The following is a 25,403-nucleotide window of genomic DNA, read 5'->3' on the forward strand; positions in this document are numbered from 1 at the left end:
AAATTCAGAAATTGCTAGTATTGACACATTTGTGATTTTCCTTTGGTAATTTTAAAACAATTATTAGGGTTGTGCTCTGCCTGTTTTTTTAAACATAAAAGTAATAATTTTAAAGTAAATAATTCCATGGCATTTAGCATATTAAGAATTTTTTTATTGCAACCACCACCTCCATCTAGTGCAAAAACATTTTCATCGTGTTAAACAGTTGCCACCCGATTCCCTTGTGCCCCCCAGCCCCTGGTATCCATCAGTTTGTGCCTATTTCTGTGGGCTTATCTATCCTGGATACCTCCTAGAAATGGACTCCCAAAGTATGTGGTCTTTGTCTGGCTCCTTTCATACAAGATGATGTTTTCAAGGTTCATCTGTATTTTAGTGTGTGTTCATTCCCTTTTATGGTTGAATAATATTTCATCATAATGATACATTACCATTTGTTTATCCCTTCATCCCACTGTGGGTATTTGAGTTGTTTCCACCTTTAGCTATTATGGATAATGCAGCTATGAGTATTCATGTGTAAGTGTTTATTTTATTACCCAATTTCACTTCTTTTGGATATATACCCAGGAACAGAATTGCTGGATCGTATAGTAATTCTGTATTTAACTTTTTAACTGGTAGGTGGCCTTCCTCAGCAGTTGGACCATTTTACATTCCTAAAGTCAATATGCAAAGGTTTCCATTTCTCTTCATCCTCATGTTATTTTCCATTTTTAAAATTATAGCCCCCCTTATGGGTGTCAAGTGATATCTCAGTATGGTTTTGATTTGCATTTCCCTTTTGAAAAGATGTTAAGTATCTTTTTTTTATGAGCTTGCTGGCCATTTGTATATCTTCTTTGAATAAATGTCTGTTCAGGCTTTTATTCATTGTAAGAGAATTTGTAGTTTGGTAAAATTCATCTGAGGTGAAATTTAGCATCTGAACCCTTTTTAAGTGTACAGTTTGGTAATACTCTTTTTCCCATTTTCAAATTCAAATCTTTGGCTTGCATTGTTGGTTTATAGTTGTTGTGTATTTTGGATGCCAGTTCCTTTTCAGATACAGGATTTTTTGCCAGTATTTTCTCCCATCCATGGGTTTCTTTTTCTCTCTGCTCATAATGTCCTTTGATGCACAAAGGTTTTAATTTTGACCAAGTCCAGTAAGTCTGTTTTCTCTTTTCTTGCATTTGCTTATGGTGTCATATTGAAGGTAGTATTGCCAAATCCAGTGTTGTCAATCTTTCCTGCAATGTTTTTCAAAGGGTTGTATTTGGTTTCTGAGCTAATTGGCATTGATTTTTGTATGTGGTGTGAAGTAGGAATGCAACTCCATACTTTTGCATATAGATGTCAGTTGTCCCAGCACCATTTGTTGAAAAGGATATTCTTTTTTAAAAAGATTTGTTAATTTTTATTTATTTGGAAGGCAGAGTTACAAAGAGAGAGAGGGGGAGAGACAGAGAAATCGTCCATCTGTTGATTCACTCCCCCTTATGGCTGCAATGACCAGAGCTGAGCCGGGAGCTTATTCCAGGTCTCCCATGTTGATGCAAGGGCCTAAGCGCTTGAGCCATCTTACACTGCTTTTTCCCAGGCCATTAGCAGGGAGCTAGATTGGAAATGGAGCATCCGGGACTCAAACCAATGCCCATATGGGATGTTCACATTGCGGGTGGCTGCCTAACCCACTCCGCCACAGCACTGGCCCCAGTTGATTTTCTCATGTTGATCCTCCCTAACCATCTTGGCCTGAATCTCTTTGGGCATGTTGTGTAATCCTCTCAATATGCTATCGGATTTGGTTTGCTAGTATTTTATTAGTAATTTTTCCATCTGTATAGATTTTTAATTTTTTGTTTATTTAATTTCTTAGAAAGGCATAGAGACAGAATAACACACAGAGTCAGAGAGATCTTCCATCTGCTGGTTCACTCCTGAAATGCCCACAGCTGCTGAGGCTGGGCCAGGCTAAAGCCAGAAACTGGAAACCCAGTCCAGCTTTCCCACTTGTGTGTCAGGGATCCATCTCCCTGAGCGTGCATCTTCAGGAAGTTCAGTTAGAAAGCAGAGACAGGATTCAAACCCCGGAAGTCCATCCTGGATGCAGGTGTCCCAGGCGATAGCTGAGCTACTCTACCAAATGCCTCCCTCTGTATTTATGGCAGATACTGTAGGTCTGCAGTTTCCTTTTATGGTGGTGTTTTGGGTATCAGGGTAATGCGGGCCTCACAGAATGAATTAGGAAATGTTCCCTTCTCTTCAGTTTTTTGGGTTTTTGGTCGTTCGTTTTTTTTGGGGGAAGCATTTGAGAATGAGTTTGTGAATATTCATGTTAAATGCTTATAGAATTTGCCAGTGAACTGGTCTTGTTGTTTTCCTCATTGGGAGAGTCTGAATCACTCACACAGTGTCTTTACTTCTTCTTGGTGTATTCGTGCTGTTTCTCTGTGAATCAGTTTTTGGATTTGTGTGTTTCCAGGCAACTTGTGTGTGTGTGGTGATTTGCTTGTTTCTGGTAGATTGTCTAGTATTTTGGTGTATAATTGGTCATAGTAGTCTCAAAATTCTTTTGATAGTTGTAGTAATATCTCCTTTTTCACTTCTGATTTTAGTAAAAATAGTCTTTTTGTTTTTCTCTTAGTCCATTCAGCTAAATATTTCTCATTGTTTTTGTCTTATCCAAGAACCAACTTCTGTGTGTGTTGATTTTATCTATTCTTTTTCTACTCTTTATTTCACTTATCGCCACTCTACTCTTTGTGATTTCCCTTGTTCTCTTGATCTTGAGTTTGGTTTTCTCTTCTTTTTTCTAGTTCCTTAGGCTATAAAGTCATATTGTAGTTTGAGATCTCGTCTATTAATGTGGTTGTTCACAGCTATAAATTTCCTACAAGATGTGCTTTTACCACATCTCATACATTTTTTATGTTTTCACTTTCATCCATCTCAAAATATTTTGTTAGACCTACTATGATTTCTTCTTCGACCTCTTGATTGTTTAAGTCTTCAGTTGTTTAAGTTCTACTTCTTGCTGCATTTCTCACTTGTTCTGTCACTGATGCCTAGCTGTACTCCTTTGTGGCATTTCAGCCTTTGTAAATGTATTGAGGTTTGTTCTGTAGCCGAACGTAAGCTCTTTCTTCGAAAGCAGTCTGTGTGCATGAGAGGAATGTGTAATGTTGTAGATGGGTCAGCAGAAATTCCTCTGATATTGGCAGCTTCTTTCTTCATTAAGTACTCATCTCCTTGCTTTACCCTTTTGATTAGATTCCAGAGTTCCAAAAAGAGATGTTTCTTTTCATTTTTTGCCACCTGAAGAGTTGCTTTAGTGGAAGAACCAATTCTTAGAGCTCCCTATTATGCCACTTTTACGATATCATGCCCTCTGCTTATGTTTTTTATTTTAGGCTACATTTTACAGTCCAACAGTTTGCCTTTTAGTGGCTTTTTTTTTATTTTTTTCCTTGACTACATGTCTGCCATGATGCATCTATATGACTTTTGGTTTCTGCATACTTAGATGGGTTCCACCATTTTGTTGCCTCTCATGAATGATATTATAAAGACTGTCATATATAAAAATACTGGAAAAAGTTTCAGTTATGCTATCAGAATAATTTCTTGAAGTCAAATAGGGTCCCAGAACTCAATAAAATACCTCATTTAGCCACAGAATTCTCTTAGGTACCAGGGGACTTTAGAAAGTTCATGGGAAAATGGAATTAAAGCATCAATTTAGTGGCAGGCATTATGGTACAGTGGATTAATCTGCCACCTGCAATGCTGGCATCCCACATGAGAGCTAGTTTAGTCCTAGCTGCTCCACTTCTGTTGCAGCTTCCTGCCAATGTGCCTGGGAAGGCAGTAAAAGAGGCCAGGTACTTGGGCCCCTGCCACCCACATGGGGGACTTGGATGGAATTCCATGCTCCCTGGCTTTGGCCTGGCACAGCCCCAGATGGTGTGACTATATGGAATATGAGCCAGTGGTTGGCAAATCTCTCTCTCTCTCTCCATATGTGTGTGTGTGTCTTCCTTTTTCTTTCTCTGTAACTCTGCCCTTCTAGTAAATAATAAATCTTTTTTTAAATAATAAATCATTTTTTAAAAAAAGATAAATTTACCCTTCTGCAAAAACAGTTTTGAAATCCATGTGTCACTTTCTCATAATCCATATTTTCTGCAAAATTTTTGAACACCCTTCATATAGTGTATGAAATGAGAAAATGGTGGACATGCGCTCCTGTAAGCTCATAGTTAAGGAACACAAATACAATTCCATTGGGAAACAAACAATTCTGTCCCATCATGAAAACTGATCTGCATAATTTGTGTAGAGGAGGATCACCTACTTGTCTGTTTTCTTAAGTTCAAACCCTCTGGCCCATGATGATGGGCATGTGTTTCTCTTACAGAATGTCATGGGGAAACTAAGGGAAAGAGAAGGTTTGCTGAATTGTATCTACATGTTGCCTTGTTTCTTTCTCCCAGTGCAGTGTCACCTGTGGACAGGGATATCAGCTCAGAGCAGTGAAATGCATCATTGGGACTTACATGTCAGTGGTAGATGACAATGACTGCAATGCAGCAACAAGACCAACTGATAGCCAGGTGAGTGGTCTCATCTAACTCATTTACTTACTGGCTTTGGGCACTAAGATGCCAAAACTTCCCAGCAGTTCAGACAATTGAAATCCTCTCATGGGTGAGTATGCATGTAGAGCATCCAGCTGGTTAACTGAATTGTCCAGATTTGCCTGTTTGTGACATTTAGAATCTAATATTTTGATGTACCAGTTTTATTCTTCCCCAGTTAATTGAAGTGTATGTAAGTTTGATTCTGACTCTTAACCAGATGCAATTCTTAGTTTGATCTTGTTTTCTTGAACACAGATTGTTTTAGTCATTGCAATGTAGAGTTCAGTAGCTAGCATATGTTTGGGTCACATATGTGGTAAAGCTAGCTTGGACCCATTGACTAAAGCCAATTGGTAAATTTCCCAGCAACTGTGCAAGCTACTTGTTAAATACAGCAATATTGACTGTGTGTATATGTATACATATATTGCTTCCAGATACCTGGATGTAATAACTGCAATTAGAAACCTGTAACTGAATTGATGATATTAAAAACAAACCTGATAAATGCTCAAAACTGATCAGTTCTTCATTCATTGCTGCATGTTGCTCTTGAGGTTGTTTACCTGTGTGCATCTACACAGTGGATAGACAAGTGTTACATAATGATTGCAAATGAGCATCTCTTCCCGGTTGTTTCTTTGACATTACATTGATAGCTTAAAATTGGTCATAGTAGGAGTATGTATACCACAGAAATTGGCAAGTACTACAGTTAATGGATTCATTTATTATTTTGTTGATGCATTGAAGTTGGAAAAGTGATAGGGAAAAATGTTAATGTAGATTCAACGTAGAAGAATCATGTGTCTCTGGCTCTTACATTGTGATTAATAGGAACAATATTATTATCTAGCTATTTCATTGTGAGGGTATGAGTCCAGTAAAATGAGGAGATACTCTTTCAGTTCTTGAAATTATCATCTGATTCTTCAGAGAAATCTTTCAAGATATTGGTCTAGGAATGATATTCTGACAAACATCTTCATTTCACTATCATCGTACTCTTTAAACATAAATAAAATATCAGGTCACATCCATAGTTGAATTATATCTATTGAGCAGTTAAATGATAGCTTGAAAATAGGTTCAAAAATTCAGGGGCTGTCATTGTGACATACTCAGTAAAACCACATCCTGCAATGCCAGCATCCCATATGGGTGCCAGTTCGTGTCCCAGATGCTTCACTTCAGATCCAGCTCCCTGCTAATGGCCTGGGAAAAGCAGTGGAAGATGGCCCAAATGTTTGGGCCCCTGCCACCCATGTGAAAGATCAGGAAGAGGCTCCTGGCTCCTGGCTTCAGCTTAGCTCTGCACTGACTATTGTAGCTACTTGGGGAGTGAATGATCTGATGCAAGATCTCTCTCTCTCTGTTTCTCCTTCTCTCTCTATAACTCTTTCAGATAAATAAAAAAAATCTTTTTAAAAAAAGATTATATTTAAAAATTCAAAAAATTAATGAGAATCAATTGGCTTTTTGGAATTTAAAATAGTTGCATATTTTGTTGTTACTCATAAACTGCTACACATCCTTTATGTCATTAAAATTTATAGTAAATAAGTAGCTAATGCATAGATACCTGAATGTAATATATATATGTATACTCATAGCTATGCAGACACAGGCACACATGCTTTGTTTTTTGAGAGCTAGTTGATAATCATTTATTCATATGTTATTCTATCTGGGCTCTGATTTTGACATCATTTATGTCAAAAGAATCTGTGAACAGGGGACTTGGGTTCACATATCAGCTTTGCTAATGACTGAAGTTGGGATTTGCACCCCGTCTACGTGGACAATTCAGGTTCGGAATGAGGCCTCATATGGCCAGTGTACTGCCTCATTCTGCTGGATTTCGACGTGTGCTGTTGATAGGAAAGTCCATTACTATAGTGATATTGCTTGTGTTGTCACAGAACAGTTAACCAAAGACTTGTGACTTCCATCATCTTAGTTTTTATTATTTTGTCAAAATGTTGCAAACCATATAGTGTGATACCTGCCTCAGAAATATTGGCTGTGACATCTGAAACAACTCTGGAGTGAAGATTAAGCAACTCCCTTAGAGATCCAAACTACAATTTCTCTCGAGGTATTCTGTAATAGCCATTTGACTGAAGAGCAGCTCCCACCTGTGGCATGTGGATAATGTGTTCACTTTGTGAAAAATCCCCTGTGGCGTTCTTTGGACGGTGGGCAGGAGAGTGGGCAGGATCTTGGGGCAAGTAGCAGAATTTCATGTTCCATACTGTGAGGCCCATAAGGCAAGAATGCATCAGTCACTTTGAGCACCAAGCCGTGGTACTTGTGCGCTGTGCCAGGCATACCTTAGGCGTATAATGGATATGGATTAAATGAAAGCGTAATTGTTCACCATCGAGTCTGCATAACTCATACTGTATCCAGATTTGCAGAAGTTGAAGAAGTTGAGGCTGAGGGATGTCATGTGGCTTGCCCAGACTCACAGAGAACTCTGAGACTTTCTTGCCCTTATACACCATGAAGACTGAAGTATGCCTTGCCGTGAACATCACCAGAACTTTGTTTCCTTCTCTCACATGTAGGACTGTGAATTACCATCTTGTCACCCTCCTCCAGCTGCCCCGGAAACAAGGAGAAGCTCACACAGTGTACCAAGAACCCAGTGGCGATTTGGGTCTTGGACTCCAGTAAGAAACAGAGTGGGGGCAGTGAGGAGGGAGGGCACAAGGGGAGGCGTGACATGACTGTAGGAAGTTGGCTCCTGTTCCAGCGAGCAGCCATTTCACAGAACACATCTGCACTGTTTTCCTCCAACCCCCAGTGCTCAGCCACTTGTGGAAAAGGTACCCGGATGAGATACGTCAGTTGCCGAGATGAGGATGGCTCCGTGGCTGATGAGAGTGCCTGTGCTACCCTGCCTAGACCAGTGGCCAAGGAGGAATGTTCTGTGACACCCTGTGGGCAGTGGAAGGCTTTGGACTGGAGTTCTGTAAGCGTGTGAATTCGTTGGAAGGGGGAGGGTCAGGGAAAGAGTGAAGGGGGATTGAGGAGTAGGCGTCCCACATCATGAGTACTATTTCAGAGTTGTGCTTACTTTGTGATTTGAATTATCCTGCTCCATAAATGTGCGATTGATCAAGAATGCAAGAAACCTTACTCAAGTGTGTGAGAAATAGGTATTGGCATATCAATAAATGTCATGATTGCATATGACTCTGAGAGGTCCAGTAAAACAGACCTGTGTGAAAACCCGGCCTTTCACAGTTACTACTTGGCACGACCTTGAGCAATCTGATGAAAGTCCTTGAGCCTCAGTTTCCTCCACACTTAAAAGAATACAAAACACAATACTTAATAGGGTTATTGGGACAATTCTTTGAGGTTATACATGTTAAATGCTTAGCAAAAAGTAGATACTCAGTAGAGAGATAACCTCACTTTCATTTCTTGAGCATCCATCCATCAATCCATCCTTCTCTCAGAGCCATCTGTCTACTCACCAGATTTAGGAAAACTTACTAGAGGGAGAGCAGTGAACAATGATTAACAAAACACCTGCCTTTGTGGAAATTATTTCAATGGAGGATCCAGTCAGTGAACAAATAAATACGAAATACGAAATACAGCAGCAGGTGCCGATAAGTACTAGCAAGAAGTCAAGCTGGATAATGACGTAGATACAGATAGGACACACTTTTAGATAGGGCGGTCAAAATGATCTGACAATGATCATGACCAGTGTGAAGCAAGGGGGTGAGCCGCATGGGTATCTGTGTGGCACAGCAAACGATAGATGGGGTAGAAAGTCACTAAGAGGAAAGGGTTGCTAATGTATTCAAGAAACATCCATGAGGCTAGCATAGCTGGAGTATAGCAAGTGGAGAATAAGTCAGAGAAATGCATAATAAAAGGCATAGTGGGTCAGAGTAAGGATTTTGAATATTCTCAGCAAACTGGGAAGCCACTGGATGAAGCAACAGGGTTTGACTGTGTTGTAAAGAGTTCTGTAGACTCCTGATACGTAGTCAACAGACTCAGGTAGCAATGTCAAGATTGTAAGCAGGAGCTCAGCTGCAAGGCCATTGCCAGAGTTCTGGCAAGGGAAGACGAGGTCTTGGACCAAGGAGGTGACGGTGGGGGTGGTGACAAGTGTCTGCATTGGGGATGTGTTCTAAATTCTGAACTAACAGGCTTTCTCAGTGAAATGGGTATGGCATGGGAAGGAAGGAGCAGAGGTAAATGTGATGCCAAGATGAGGAGCCTGAGCAGTGGGGAAGATAGGAGGCCTCATACTGAAGTGCACGTTCAAGAATTGATGACTGACTGCCACATGACCAACCCTTTCTCTTTCTGAACCTTCAACGTAGTGCTCAGTGACGTGCGGGCAAGGTAGGGCAACCCGGCAAGTGGTGTGTGTCAACTACAATGACCACGTGATCGATCAGAGCGAGTGCGACCAGGATTACATCCCAGAGACCGACCAGGACTGCTCCATGTCACCGTGCCCTCAACGGACCCCACACGGTGGCTTACCCCAGCACCCTTTCCAAAATGAGAATTACCGTCCCCGGAGCCCAGGCCCCAGCCGCACCCACGTGCTTGGTGGAAACCAGTGGAGAACTGGCCCCTGGGGAGCAGTGAGTATCCCCCGAAGCCTTGCCCTGGTTTGCTTGCTTGCTTTTCTTTGACTTGAGGTGGGGTTTTTTTGGGGAAAAAAAAACTAGAAGCTCCTTTGGATCATTGTTTCCCCACAAGGGATTGGTGATGTGCATTGTCACGTGGGGAACCATCTTTCATGAGTTACCATGGCTCCTACACAGCGGCTCTAGGGTGACACTGCCTACAGGGACCTGTAGGCTACCTCGGTGGGGTGGAATAGGGAGTGGCACTGCTGGATGATGGGATCAGGTAGCTACTATGGGAGCTGTGATGGTTGCAGGTAGAGGCCAACAGTAACTCAGTCCCATAGAGGGAGTTCAGAGGACAGAGAAGTGTTGCTGAAAGGGAAGTCTTACTTTTGGTGCTGTTTTTGACAAGTGCAGTCACAAAGAGGCGGTATAGTAGTCACTCTTTTTTTTTTTTTTTTTTTTTTTTTTTTTTGACAGGCAGAGTGGACAGTGAGAGAGAGAGAGAGAAAGGTCTTCCTTTTGCCGTTGGTTTACCCTCCAATGGCCGCCCCGGCCAGCGCACTGTGGCCGGCGCACCGCGCCTATCCAAAGGCAGGAGCCAGGTGCTTCTCCTGGTCTCCCATGGGGTGCAGGGCCCAAGCACTTGGGCCATCCTCCACTGCACTCCCGGGCCATAGCAGAGAGCTGGCCTGAAAGAGGGGCAACCGGGACAGAATCCGGCGCCCCGACCGGGACTAGAACCCGGTGTGCCGGCACCACTAGGTGGAAGATTAACCTATTGAGCCGCTGCATCAGCCAGTAGTCACTCATTGTCCTGGATGAGGGGAGAAACGGTTGGGTGGCTGAGCTGGGTGCTGCAGGGAGTTGGTTATCAGAGCTGGTAGGCTCTGCAGGAGGATGCCTCAGTTTGGTGCATGGACTCACACTGCCGCTCCCCCTCTTCGTGGAGGAACGACACAGGACCCTGCGCTGTTCTTTCGTCTGCTCGGCCCTCCCCGGGTTTGCTGCTGGTTCTTCCCGGGTTGGCTACCGTCCCTTCCACCTCCGTGGAAGGGCGGTTCCCCCTGGCCACTTTCCCCACTTCCGCAGGGGAGCGGCACACCGCCGGCCGGCTCTCTCGGGCGCTGCACAGGTGTTCCTTCAGATAGATGTTCCTGGTGCATGTTGTCTCTCTCCTCCTTTATAGTCCTCTTCCACCAATCCCAACTCTGCTACCCACACGCCGAGTACTCTGCTCTCCTCCAATCAGGAGCAGGTCCTACAGTTTATTGGTTGAACTGGAGGCAGCTGTGTAGAAGCTGTTTCTCCCTTCTCAGCGCCATATTGTGGGAGAGCAGATGCATAGAATAAGTCTTAATTCCAGTAACTTAGTCTAGTCCGAGTTGCTCCCCACACACACTTGCTAATTGGGGGGCCTTACGTCCCCAGTCCCCTTGGAGCCTTGGTTCCCTTATGTGCAGAATGAGGACAGCAATAATAGTTTCTGCTTTCTCAGGCTGTAGTAAGAATTCTTAGAGATGATACAGAGAAAGCCCTTTGCCCACCCCAGAGTGAGAACATCAACAGATGTCAACAGCTGCTTCCCTTATGATCCTCAGCATGAGCCTGCAAAGCAGCAATGCCTGGAAAAACATTTACTATCAAAAGAAAACATGCACTTTTAGATATTTAAAACATTTTTGTACTAAAAATTCAGGGTGCAGACTATCAGATGTGTTTAATGGAACTGCAGGAGGCACCCTGGGTAGGTGTGTGGTTCCCAGGGGTCTTCTTTTTAATTGCTTACTATTAATTTCTTTCCAGGATTGCTAATTGTGTTTAATTATTTCTGGACTACAAGTAATTAGAAGGAAGAAGTCTATTTCCCACGTGGCTATGGGCCGGCCACTCGGGTGTCCTTTGCTCTGAGCAGTGATTAGCCGCGGAGCATCTGCACGCGCAGCAAGCATTAGCCGTGTGCAGACCGGCAGCCAGGTCACTCAGCTCCTGCACCATTGCCTTCCCCTGTCCTGCTTCTCACTTTAAGCTTGGGGTTAGAAGAGATTTTCATTCTGAGAAATTAAATGGTGATCAGGGTTGATCATTACCAAGTATCTTTTTTTTTTTTTTTTGTGGTTGAAAAATATGCAAAACTCACAGGTATGATTTCAGGTTCAGCACTAGAAATTTTCTTTCAAAATATTTTAATGCTACTCATTTTTTAGGACTGTATTTGGGGATGATGCATTCCTTTAAGACTGAATGGGTCTGCCCTTGGGCAGGGTTCCCAATTAGAGAGGATTAGATAAGCTTGCGGCCACAGTGGGCAATGCCATTGTTTTCCTCTGTGTGCCTGTTTTGTGTTTGGAAATTTCTCCCCCTAAGTTAAGTGAGGCTGAAGCTGGACAATGTGAAGTTTTTCAGCCCTAACTTGACCTGTCTGACCTTCTCCCAAGAGTGTGAGGTGTGCACTGGAATGCACGCCTTTGAATTATACAGTACAAGCTGCACCTGACAACTGCACAGGACGCAAGTGTGAGCCCTTTAAGGAGCTTATCTTCTTTTTTTTTTTAAGATTTATTTATTTGTTTGAAAGGCAGAGTTACAGAGAGGCAGAGGAAGAGAGAGAGAGGTCGTCCGTCCACTGGGTCACTCCCCAATGGCTGCAACAGCTGGTGCAGGACTGATCTGAAGCCAGGAGCCTGGAGCTTGTTTCAGGTCTCCCATGTGGATGCAGAGGGCCCAAGCACTTGGGCCATCTTCTTCTGCTTTCCCAGGCACATTATCAAGGAGCTGGATCAGAAGTGGAGTAGCCAGGTCTCAAACCGGCACCCATATAGGATGCCAGCACTGCAGGCAGTGGCTTTCTATGCCACAGCTGCAGCCCTAGGACTTTATCCTTTAATGGGGGCAGTAAAGCCAGTGGATGCCATAATAAAGGAATGATACAAGGCTGCACTATCACGGGGGAAAACTCAGGGGCTAAAGTATATGCTACAAATTTATTGATTCATCAGGCAGAGTTACAGGGAGCAAGGGAGAGACACAGGAGAGGTCTTCCATCCACTGATTCACTCCCCAAATGGTATCAACAGCTGGAGCTTGGCTGGGCTGAAGCCAGGAGCTTCTTCCGGATCTCCCTCTTGGGTGCGGGGCCCAAGCACTTGGGCCATCTTCCACTGCTTTCTCGTGTGCATCAGCAGGGAACTGATCAGAAGTGGAGCAAATGGGATGCAGAGCAGCACCCATATAGGATGCCAGCATCACAGGCAGCAGCCTTACCCACAATGCTGACCCCTGCAGATTTATGTCCATTATACAAGGCTCTCTCTAGTTGTTGTCTCCAAACAAAGCTAAATAATATAATGGTTCTCTCTGTGTGTGTGTGTGTGTGTGTATCTATGAAGCTTTTATTTAAAAGTACAAGGTACAGATTTTCAGGTTTAAAGTAGACCAGAACCCTCAGAGAACAGAGGAAGAATTTTTATAAGTCGAAAAAGACCCCAGTGCTTTCTCAGACATAACTAATGAATCTATTACCCTGGTTTACATGTTTAAATGCAAATCCAGTATAAAACGAGAAAGTATAGATAATGATTAGGGTTCGTGAAAAGAAAAATTTTTGAGAGACTTGGACAGGCAGAGACACACACATACAGAGAGAGACAGAGAGTGGGAAAGAGAAGCTAAGAAATGGAGAAACACAGTCATTCAGAAACAGAATTCTCATCTATTGGTACATTCCCCAAAAGCTTCTAATGGTTAGGATTAGGTCACACCAAAGCTAGAGATTGAGAACTCAGTCCATGTCTCCCATGAATGGCAGTAGCCCAGTAACTTCGGCCATCACCACTGTCTACCAGGGTCTGTGTTAGCAGGAGGTTCAAGATTCGAGCTAGAGCTGGGCTTTGAGCCTAAGTGCTCCAACATGAGATGTGAGGATCATAGCCTGTGTCTTAATTGCTAGACTGAACACCCACCCCTGGGGTACATATTTAAACCAATAACAATTTGGCCAGCATCATCTGGGAAATTGAACTATGGTTCAATGCAGAAAACAATAAAATATGTGCATGTCTTGATATGGAAGAAGATGATCAGCAAGAAAGTGTCAGGGTGTATTTAGAGATAACAACAGTTGGAACTTGCCTTAGATGAAAAACACAAGTCAGCCTTCAGAACCTGGAACTAAAAACATGCTTGCAAATGCAGTCTCAGGCTTGATAATTCGTGGGAAATACATTGCTTTGAGGACCAGAGGGTTATTTATAGGCAAACTGATTTTACAAGTTAAGGGTCAAAGTGAAGGATACTAGCAAACACACAGGGTTTAAAAAGATAAGGAAATTATGGGAAGGAAAAACACTCTAGGTGTAGATAAATAGGAGAGCCATGAGAAGCTCGCGTGGGAAATGAACTGAAATGCAAACATGAAACAAAGCCACCAGGGAGAGAGAAAGAGTGAGACTCAGAGAGCAGCTGAAGAGACATTTATCAAGGTGGAATTCAATTAAGTTCATTGGCGAAGTAAAAAGTAAGCAAAACAGATCTTGCTTTCATTAGCCGTTGAAGTGTAGCCTATTGTAAAGGACAGAAGGGGACGTTTACCTGCTCAGAAAGTGATGGCTAAGTGGCATTCCATGATGCTTGCCTGGAATAATTGAATGAGTTCATATGGAAGCTTAATCTCAGCAGCTGACAATTCATTAAGCGTGTAATCTGACATCTGTGTTGGAAAGGAAGCCCAGTGTTGGTTCTAAATAGCACTTGACATCTTGAAAAGGAAACAGTTTCCAAATACGGTGTCCATCCATACCTCTGGATATCTTAGAGCTAGAGAGAAGGTTAAGGAGGCTGGTCCAGGGGCTGCTTCGGAAGTCACTAGGACACTGTCTCTCATGAGGCACTTAGCAAGCACCTACTGAGGGCCCAAAGTGTGCAAGAAAGAGAAGCTACAGGTCTGCCCGCCAGTTGTGCTTGCAAGCTGTGCACATGAAACATTCCCATGGTAGGGAAGTTCGCAGGTTCTCCCGATCGCTTTCTGTCCATTGTGAATGACCTGACCACAGTTTCCCTTGCATTTTGTCTCTGGCCTTTCAGCCAGCTGCTTTTTGTGCTTGCGACGTGGGGATTGAGGTGCATATTAACATTGTTGGCTGATGTGTTTAGTGTTCCAGTACCTGTGCTGGTGGCTCCCAGCGGCGTGTTGTTGTATGTCAGGATGAAAATGGATACACCGCCAATGACTGCGTGGAGAGAATCAAACCTGATGAGCAAAGAGCCTGTGAATCCGGCCCTTGTCCTCAATGGGCTTATGGCAGCTGGGGAGAGGTAAGGGTAGACCATCCATCTGCATTGCCTTGGGCAAAAAACACTGAAGGATTGTGCTATGAACAAACTCAATTACTGTTCCTAACTTTACTTAAAAGTAGAACTGGTTCTAGTAGAAGCTTATAGATTTAGACTAACTAGGAATATCAGCCTTAAATCTGGAATATTTTATAAGTGTACTTTCTATGTACCTAAGGGACTACTCGAATATATAGGAAAGGGGGGCTGGTATCGTGGCTCACTTGGTTAATCCTCTGCCTGTGGCACTGGCATCCCATATGGGCGCCAGGTTCTAGTCCCGGTTGCTCCTCTTCCAGTCTAGCTTTCTGCTGTGGCCCGGGGGGCAGTGGAGGAAGGCCCAAGTGCTTGGGCCCCTGCTCCCGCATGGGAGACCAGGAAGAAGCACCTGGCTCCTGGCTTCGGATCGGCGCAGCTCTGGCCATCGCGGCCACTTGGGGAGTGAACCAACAGAAGGAAGACCTTTCTCTCTGTCTCTCTCTCTCTCACTGTCTGTAAGTCTGCCTGTCAAATAAATAAATAAAATCTTTAAAAAAAAAAAGAATATATAGGAAAGGAAAACTAGACAGAAAGGCAGATAAATCCTGGTTTAAGTTGTTAGTTAACTTTTAGTGGTTTAAAAAAAAAAGTATGCTTCTAAGGTGATTGAAATGATGTGTTAAGTGGTCCATGAAAGTTTTGCCATCTTTTTATGGTTTTCAGGTGGTTTGTGATACACCCTCATGCCTCAGGAATACTATCTCCCAGTATTCCAAATGCTCAGTGACAGCTAGAATGGCTGGGTGTTACTGTTCTCAAGATGATGTGTTTGAGTCGTAGAAGGGAATAATTAGCTATATATTCTCAAATCATGAAATTCTTCAGGCAGTACCTTTTCAGAGTTGCCTGCTGTGACTGATAAAGGGCAGTGGGCTATTGGGAGCACATAAAACTAGGTCCCATTCCCTGCCCTTGCCCTGATAAGCCTGTGACCTTGGCAAATAATGTAGCTTTGCCGAATGTTTATATGCTCATCTGTGAATGAGGATGTTAATAGCATCAACTTCACAGTGTTCGTGACCGTTCTGTGAGGTAGGACATGTCAGATACCTAACACAAAGCCCTCAGTCAACTGCTGTTCTCGTAATGTAATAATAATTAATGTGGGGAATAATTATTATCATTAATGGCACTGTTATTACTCAGTAGGATTTGGGGCTCCTGTTATATGTAGGCTTAGATATTTTATTGTGTTGTGTTTAATCAACCGAGACTATATCTATACTCTTGAGTCAGTGGGCAGCGCATACTTAAAGCTATTGAGCTGTTCTGTTTGACTATAAAATTTACCAAATGAAACACAAGAATTCACACTTGGAAGAACCTAGTGCAAAGAGGGGGAAATGGACAGCTGAGCCCGAGGAGCTCTTCAGTCCCTGTTGCTGGCTGACCACATCCAGTATCCACATCTTGTGGTTTCCTGCACGTAACCTAGTAGTCAGTGGCAGTCACTACAGGCGTTCTTGTTGACTTTCATGGACAGTTATGTCATTCTGGAGAGCTTTGCTGAAGGAAGGGGGAGTGAGGCTGGGAGACTCTTGTACTATGGTTTTCCCAAAAACCTCTTGCAAAGTTCTGTCCCATGGGGACTTGTGATTAAGCTTCTGTAATTGGCTCCCGGCCAGCAGAGTACGCGCATTTGCCGGGATGCATGCTGTCAGCACCGACACAGTCATTCCAAATACTGTGGGAGATCTGGCTTTGACACAGCGGGAAAAGCGAATGTCAGTGTTCCTGGATCTGAGCACCACAGTGCTGTCCAAGAAATACATCTTGTTCCTGCCTTAGAAGCTTGAATCTAGCCAAGGGTTGGAATGTTATCCCATGTTCCCACCACATGTTTATTCATCTCAGGGGAAAGGCATATCTGTCCTAAGATTGAGAGATAGAGTAGACTATTTTACCATCATAGCAGTCCGTGGGCACTGGCATCAGAGAATGACCAGAGGTTGGTGACAGCTTCTTAGAAGTTGCCAGAAAATAAAACGTGCTAAGTCATTATTTCCTTTATTTGGAATTAGGTATTTTTTTGTTGAATTTTTTTTTTGGGGGGGGGATTTTATGTACTTTAGAGAACCTTATCTTAATCACTTGCTGATGGGTTGACTTTTATCAAGTTAATTAACTCTTCTTTTAAAAAAAAAAAAAGGTTTATTTAAAAGGCAGAGTGATAGATGGATAGATAGGTAGGTAGGTAAGTAAGTAGGTAGGCAGGTAGGTAGATAGATAGATAGACAGATAATCTTTTATTTCCTGGCTTAGTCCCCAAATGGCCAAACAGCCCAATCAAAGCCAGGAGCCAAGAGCTCAATCCCCATCTTCTATGTGGGTAACAGGGACCCAAACACTTGATGAGATGAAATCTATAAAAGCAGTTGTTTGGTACAGGTGAGGAGGTAGCACTCAATGTATGGTATCAATGCTATGCACCATTTAGGTTGGAGAGCTTTGTTCAGTTCCCTGTGTTGCTGTTGGTAATTTGAGTTGGTTCTAGCTATCAGAGTCTTCTCTAACCCAGTGCTATAACAGAACTTGGCCAAGAAACATGTCTCATAGGGAGCAGAAGTTTAGCTTTTGCAATTCACATAAAATAACCGCCTTCTCCCTTGTCCTTCTTTCAGTGCACTAAGCTGTGTGGTGGAGGCATGCGAACAAGATTGGTGGTCTGTCAACGGTCCAATGGTGAACGCTTTCCAGATTTGAGCTGTGAAATCCTTGATAAACCTCCTGACCGTGAGCAGTGTAACACACATGCATGTCCACAAGACGCCGCATGGAGTACTGGCCCTTGGAGCTCGGTACGGCCCTAACTATTCATGTTTGCTACCCAAACTCTCTTCATTCTGAGCTCTTCTGGGGCATTCCTCGGCAGCAGATGGTTGTCTTCTTCACAGGGGCCTCCCAGAAGCTGTAGTGTCAGTGGTCTGTCTTCTTCATATGGAGGCACGGTAGAACTGACTTTGTGTGCTCCTGCCAGAGTGACTATACCGACCTTGAGTACCTCATACAGGAGCTGGTGCCAGAAGTAGCATTTCCTAGAGCTACTTACATGTGTGTACCTACACAGCCCTGTGCCACATAGTGACATCTCAGTCAGCAAGGGGCTGTGTACGGTCAAGGTGTCCCAATCAGATTCGGTTGCCTGGTGACGTCGTAGCTGTTTCAGTTTGTCTAAGCGCACTCTGTGATGGGCACATGATGCCAGAATCACCCAGTGATGCCATGCTCAGCATGTGCACCTGCTGTTAAGCAACACCTGACTGTGTAGTGCTCGAAGCTTACAGCTCAGTAGCAGATCTTTCTAAGCTATGGTAGTTTTGACTTTGCAGAAAAGGTTTCTGCTTATTGAAGCCAGAGTAATTTTTGTCTTTTTGTCAATGACTGTAATTTGCCTCTATGTGATGTGGGTACAACTCTCAACATAATCACCACCAAGTCTATGCCCGCAAAATAGACTGAAATGGCTTTGACAATGCAAAACACCACCAGTGGGATCTGTGACCCGGTGCCTTTCCAGGTATCCGAAAAGTTCTCAATCTCCCACCCACACAGGATGCCTGCTTGAGACCAGGCTTTGCTTGAGTTCTAGTCTTTTAGCTAGCAACTGAGGTGGCAAGCCAGGTTTGCCCCTGTCAATACTATGGAAACTTCTGGGGCAGCTCTCGGAGGATCAACTGGGAGAAAACACTACTTTGGCCAGGTTGTACCGTGGCTAGGGAGCCATTAGTGCTGTTTTATGTAAATAGAGCAAGCATTCCTGTCAATGCCTTGATTGCACAGAAGCTGAGTTTAGTAATATATTAAGTCATCACCAGCAGCCTTTTTCACTCAGTAGGATTTGGAGGAAAAGCCTTAACCCTTCCTGACACAGATTAACCGAAGTGAGATGGTTAATACTGTTGACGCTTCTGAGAGTCAAAGGGTTTCACTCTCTGAGGTTGTATCTTCTGGTTTAACCCTAGCTATACAATCAGTGTATTTTGTATTGAATTGAACTCTAGAAGGATTTAGAGTGTTATCTCAACTGGTACTATTTAGTCAGGCTGTAATGATTTTGCTCAAGAGGTTGAGAAATGCCACTCTGTCTAAATCACTTAGGGGCGTTTTGTCCACAGTAATAACACCCTTCCCTGTTGAGAAGTTTCAAGAAGGCTATAGATAACCTTAGAATGTCAGGAGCTTCCTCTGATGGTCCCAGCTCCCCAAAGTCACCTACTGCATACTATTGCTCCTGAAAATATCCTCACTGAGCCCATTATAACTTCACCCTATTGGCTCGACCAGCAGCACCACCAATACCAGAGTTGGATTTCACAAGATTTACTAGCTCTCTACAAAGTAATATCTCATTAACGTTGACCTAAAAGCACCTCTTCCCCCATCACCCTCATGCATAGATACATGAGGCTCTTCATCACACGCTCCTCCAGACTCTAAATCCCATCCATCGTCCCATATTTTTCTCTCTAAGGAGGAATTTACTTGGCAAAATGGGTGAAACCTGGTCTGAGAGAATTGTAGACTGTAGTTCTGGAGATGTGGGTGGTTGTATATAAGTTTCTACAACATTGTCTTCCTTGAGCCTATTTTCAGCACGCCTCAAATTTTTCACACATGATCCCACCCCACAGATTTCCCAAGAGCCCAAATACTTAGATTTTAAATTATGAACTGCTGATTATTTTAACTGCAAACATGAAGTGTTTTTTAATGCAGTTAATCATCTTGGGCATGCAGTTTTCTGAACCACAGAAGAGGAAGAGAGAAAAATTCTAAACACTGGGTGTGCACAGAAGCAAGTGCATGGATTATTAAAATATTATTTTTTTTGCTGCCTATTTGATTTTAATGGGGCTTTTGTAAAGTGATGATTGGTTGAATATATATTTAAATGCCTCTTGAGTCTAAGAGCAAGGCCACTTCTGCAAGGCTTTTATATCATGATTTTTAAAAAATTAAATCAAAAGCATTTTTTAAAAGACATACATTTGTAGTATGTTACTTTCTCTAAATATACGTGTGAGAGGGCAGTCTCTCAGGTCCTCACTGTAGGATTTTGAAGTTAATGTTAGGTTTATTTCTGTGGATGTTGTGCTACAATAACTTAGCAATTGTCAGTCTACGCATACCTCAGTGAATTGTGTTAAGAGCCATAAAGCCAGGTCCAAGGTGCTTCATCATTGTAACTGACAGTGAAATTAACAACAATAAAAAGTATATTTGAGGTGCTAACATGTTGCTTTCAACAGAAAGCAAATTAGACTTGTTAGAGACCAGAGGTAGCAGTTGCCTCCCCCAAGTCCTCCCACACAGTCAAGGGCATCTGCTACTGTGTGCCAGAGCTTTCTCCAAGGTCACACTGAAGACAGCCTGCTTCACTTGTCAGTCAAAAGCAGTATTCACAAAAACCCCAGAGCATAGTTAATATGGCTTCCAGAGTCTCTAAAATGAAGCTTCTGTGAATTAGGGTTCAAGTACATTTTAGGCACACCATTGGTTCCAGCTCAAGTCATTGAAGATTTCAGAATTGTGATCTGAAAAATATCCTCCAATAATTCAGCCTTTTCTGTCCTTTTTTAAAAATGTGTCCTTGCACACTTTCGTGCTAATGTTTTGCTTTTGTTTGGAATGAGGTTCTTCAGCTTCTATGCCTTTCAGTTGAGTCCTGCAGCCAGTCCCAAGAGCATGCTGAGTGATGCATTGTCCGTGTCCCAGAACTAGAGGGATAAATGGGAAGTGAGCTCTATACTGTCAAACTGCAGCAGGAAGTAGCCTAAAACTGCAGAGTTTTCTAGAGTAAGCTAATTCATCTACAATCTCATTAACGTAAAGCAGTCTGCTAGGTGATCCTGTCTACCTAGGAAGGTTCTAGAGCATTCCTTCGTGCGTTGCTTTGTGTATTTGCTGGCTGATGAACATGAAGACTGTGGTTCTTAGGAGAAATTGCTTGTTTGGGTTTTTTCCTAACAAACCTAAAAGTGTTCTCTGAGCCTTGCTCTAGGTGCTTTGGAATAATGTTCCTCCACCCGAATAATGAGAATTTATGAGCTCATGAAGCAACTGTGCTTTTGTTTCTGCCTGACCAACTTATGAATTTGTGTCTACCTCATTTTCATATTAAAGTTTGCAGCTTCGGTAGGTAGGAATTAAAAATGTCGGACATCAGTATTTTATAACCTCACCGCATCTATCTCTAGAAAACAATAAAGATTGTAAATATCACCACCATGTTTTCTGAACACAGTGTTAAGCAGCCACGCTTAGGATTTTCTGAATATTTTGAGCAGTACAGATGTCTATGTTTATATAATAAAGCATATTTATTTTTCCATGTTATTTAATGTTATATACAATGTTGCAAAATCAGTGTTTCTCAGCAGACTGTAAAGGCAAGTAGGCTATGTGAATTAGAAATGAATGTATGTGTTCTTTTGCTTTTAAAAAGATACACTTTAGTTTTTGTAAACTCCCTCCAGCGTGTCCAACCCCTCCCTCAAACCTCACTAGCTGAGTGTCAAGCTTTGTGTAATTGGATCCTCTGAAGTCTGTATGTTAAAGGGATATTTTAAAATATTGCTGAATTGGAAAAAAAATGCTTAGTTACATAAACAAAAACATTTGAGGCTTAACATTTTGTTGGGTATTTTTTTCCCTTTCTAATGCTATTGTTCTGATTGACTGAGTCTCAACTATGAAATATGAATGCTGCCTGTGTTGACTCTGTAGATAATGATAAAACATAGCCAGAGAACAAAAGAGGTGATTAGAAGAAGCAGTTCTGAACACATGCAAGCAGCTAGGTACAGAAAGCAGCAAACCTAATGTGCATAAATTTGATCGTGCCTTCATCTTTGTGTTCAGCTAACTGTAAAAGGCTTACAACATTTGTCAATTTTGTTATTTGTTCACCTGCAGTACATTTCAGAAAGCATTTCTTGTGAAGGAAAAATAAACATTATTACAAAAAAACAACTTGGAACTTACAAGACAGGCTACCCTTTTCCAAAAAAATTAAAATGACCCCAGAAATCCACTGACACCTTACTCCTCTACGGAGCTTCCCTTTGATGCCATGGTTTTGTTATGGTACTTATGGGTTAAAAGACCAAATTAAAGAGGTCCCTACATGAGTTTTTTTCAAAAGGTGTGGAATGATACAGCTTCTTCAAAGCAAACGGTGATCTCAGTAGCTAACTTTTACTGCGTGTTTACTGTGTCCTGAGGCATGCTAAGCAAAGACATGCACATCACATGAACCCTGCTGCTGCCTGTTGGGGGAGGGGTGCTGTCAGGCTCTTGTTTGACTTGATTTGAGCATCGACTTCAGTGATGCGACTTCAGTGTCAGTATCCTGACCACGTTAAATCCTGTTGTCATAGACACAACCCATGTTCAGAGTGAATTTTTAGGCTCTCGTTTATATTCAATAAAGGATATGCATGCCTAAAACTCAAACTTCATTGAGCCTCAACATTATTTACTTAATTTGGACATTTGACTCCAACAACAGAGAATCCAAATGAATACTGCTATTGGTAACCTCCCATAAGCACCTGTTAGTGCAAACGTCACACAACTGTGTAGAGAATGGCAAAAAGTGTTTCTGTTTCCTTTTAAAGATAAAATTTTATGCAGATAAGGGAGATGATAACAAGATTTTGACTAAAAGGAATTTCACATTAAATGCATAGTTTTTTTATAAATATGTTATTTCGTGAAAATGAAAGCACATCTTAAGCATATTCCTAGCACTTTTTAAAAAGAAATAAGAAGCGTACTCTTTGGATTCTCTAAGTATGGAATATGAATAATAAGATTTTTTTTTTACCAAAACGCTGTTATGACATATGAATTACAGAGTTCACCTGAGTTTGGTGTAGATTAAATTTGCATTATAAACTACACATCTACAGTGTGTCACAGCAGTCAAAACACTCACTTGCATCTATTTTATTGGAGACAAAACCTAGCAGGCTTTTTTACAGGGTTTTTGTGGTGTTGATGGTGACTATGTGTCTTCTGGCAGCTGTTTTTTGTGGTTAGCCTGGTAGCTTGCTGTTTTTGTGGATTTACACAGTGGGGAGGAGCAGAAGGAGGAGGGGATTCCTGGGCTCTGAGCAGAAGAGTAGGTCCTCTCCCTTGTTCCTGTCATGGAGTTGCCCTTCTGGAAGTGAAAGAGAGAAACTTTGGAATGTGGAGTGGGAGGTAGAGGTTGAGTCCAAGCGTAAATGGCTGTGAGGGAATCCTGGAGGTCAGTAAAGGGGCTTAAGGAAGACTGGTTTTATAGAGGGGACCGGAAGGCAGGAGTCTGCGTTCTTCCTTTCAAACCGAAAGTCATCGTGCTCCAGCAAATACCGGTTGATGCCTACTGTGGGCCGCGCGTTGTTCTGGATGAGATGCGTTCAGCAATGAACAAATCCCAGCTGTTGGTTTTAACAGAGAAAGAAGGTAGTATACAGGGAAGAAAACTAAATCCTTGATACCATCTTTTTTTCCTGGCAGCCTCACTGCCACCATAAAAACAAAAATAAAAATTGCTATTAGTTTATATAGTTTCTTGGTTGCTGAAGGTATCTGTTTAATAAATGTAAATCAGCAGTCCTATCTTTGTTGGTTCTTTTCTTAATTTTTGTTATTTGAGAGGCAGGGAGAAAGAGACAGACAAATCCCATCTGCTGGTTTACTCCTCAGATGCCCACAATGGGCAGGCGTGGGTCAGGCCAAGGTCAAGAGCCGGGAACTCAATCCACGTCTCTCCCCCGGGGGTGGTTGGGACCCAATTACTTGAGCCATCCTTGCTGACTCTCAGGGTCTGCATTAGCAGGAAGCTGGAATCAGGGTCTGGAGCTAGAATTTGAACGCAGGCTCTTCAAAATGGGACATAAGTGTCTTAACCACAGGTCAAATGTCTGCCCCACCTTGAAGTGTGCTGTTGTCCAGTTGTTTGCAGTGAATCGGAACCACGTGTAAGTTCAGTGGCTTGAGGGCCTGGCTCAGGGGAGGACCTGACTGTGTGCCTCGTCCTTGCAGAGGTCCTCAGCCTCCCCTGAGTGTGAGAGTATGTGGTCTGGCTGTGGTCTGAGGATTCACTTCCCCCGTGTGATTTAATGTATACCAATAAAAAGATAAAGAATGTGTGGACCACCACGCCGGCGTCTTTGTTTGTTATTTCCTCTGAAATGGCATCGTCATCGTGGAAGGTTTTCATGACCACAACGTCGTCTTCTACAAATCTGTAAAATAGAAAATTGGCAGCCAAAAAGAGTGTGTCCAAGGGTAGTATGAAAGATAACCCACACAGGCTGAACACTTCAACCCATTGTTCTCAAAATGATCCTCTTTCTCTTATTACAAAGAGACGTTCCCTTGGCCAACACAGTCCAGTAGCCTTTTCACTGATTGAAACTTTGTTACTGCATTCCAATATGGAAGCCACTAACCTGTCTGTGGCTATTATTGAGCCCTTGCAATGCGGTTAAGTGACAGGAGTGTCCATTTTAAAATTGTATATAATTTTAGTTACTCTGAATTTAAGTGGCTACCTATATGGCTGCCATATGGGCAAGGCAACCTCAGGCAATAGGGACATCTTTAGCAATTAATAATACGCTAGTCAATAAACATATGAACATAAATTAAGGAGAAAAATTCTCCGAGTGCATGTGAGGGGCCCCTGCTTAGGGTGCCCTTGCATCCAGTGATTGGCATTCTCTTGGCTTTCTGGTGTATGTGCAGGGAGAATTGCAGTGAGTGTTGCCTGACAGCTGGGCATTGGAATAAACAGGACAGTGAAAAGAGAGGCTAGCAGAACCAGCTGTCTGGAGAGTTGTGACTTCAGGGCTCTGTTGTGAAAGCAGCTGTTAAAACAAACTCTCCTCTTGTGCATCTCAGAGTTCAAGTTCAACGTGGTGGAAAGTTCGGTTAAGGAGAAAGCGTGTTTACGTGTTCAGTGGGTTGAAAGGGCAGGGCTTGACCGTGCTTTACAGGAGAAGGCCAAAGTGGAAAACCCCAGGTATCTCCTTGTAGAAGCTGGGGCTCTGAAAGATCACTTCCTCCTCGAAGGGGGAGTTTCAGGGAAGCAGCATTTGCTGCTGGGGAAGCCCAGTAGGTGGAGGTTGAGCACACCGATCCTGCTGGTCTCTGTGTCCAGATACAGCAGGAGAAGCAGAGCGGAGGCAACGTGTCCTGTATCACTGCTCACTGTCTTTGTTTACCTTCACAAACCTCCGCCTCCACAGTGTTAGGGAAACCTTTATGGGTGCATTCACATTGAAACCACATTGAATCTTTTTCCCTCTCTTTAGGGCCACGTCCTATATTATACTATATAAATTATACTGTCACCCAGCAGGTGGTCTGTGTTGCAGAACCATGTATTAATCTATTATGCTCATTCTCAGGTCGTCTATGCACTAGCATGAGAAATAATTCAAATAATTCTCCCTATGCCACTTTGGGGATGACTCAGTAAGTGAATGAATCCATAGCTTCCTTTATGCACAAGAGCTGATTCTCCCCCTCTCAATTAATTTTGCAGTGTGTTTCTGCCCATAATTATAGAGGTTTTTTTTTTTTATTGTAACAATCACCTTTTGAAACACTGACTTTGTGTCAGGAGTTATGCTCAGAAATTCGCCCACATCATCTAATGTATCTTCTCTACTTGATGACATCAGCACTATTAGAGAAGTTAACCAGTTGATCCCAGATCCTATTGCTAGGAGGTGACTCAATCAGGATTTAAACCCAGAATGGTCTGATTTTCAGGTTACTGATTGTAACCAAAGCATAA

General features: G+C 42.7%; 1 protein-coding gene across 5 annotated transcripts in view; it reads left to right on the forward strand.

Moving 5' to 3' along the window:
• The window catches only part of ADAMTS9 (ADAM metallopeptidase with thrombospondin type 1 motif 9), a 173,427-nt gene that overhangs the window by 87,185 nt on the left and 60,839 nt on the right, over nt 1-25,403 (forward strand). For all 5 annotated transcript variants that reach the window (XM_002713292.6, XM_008260887.5, XM_008260886.5 and 2 more), the window contains 6 exons: nt 4,482-4,601; nt 7,199-7,303; nt 7,438-7,605; nt 8,984-9,253; nt 14,393-14,554; nt 17,233-17,409. In XM_002713292.6, the coding sequence (XP_002713338.6) occupies nt 4,482-4,601; nt 7,199-7,303; nt 7,438-7,605; nt 8,984-9,253; nt 14,393-14,554; nt 17,233-17,409 (1,002 nt within the window). The remainder of the gene's footprint in view (nt 1-4,481; nt 4,602-7,198; nt 7,304-7,437; nt 7,606-8,983; nt 9,254-14,392; nt 14,555-17,232; nt 17,410-25,403) is intronic.

This window comes from Oryctolagus cuniculus, chromosome 10 (assembly GCF_051225735.1).
Source record: "Oryctolagus cuniculus isolate XC-2025 breed Fujian yellow rabbit chromosome 10, ASM5122573v1, whole genome shotgun sequence".
Taxonomy (NCBI): domain Eukaryota; kingdom Metazoa; phylum Chordata; class Mammalia; order Lagomorpha; family Leporidae; genus Oryctolagus; species Oryctolagus cuniculus.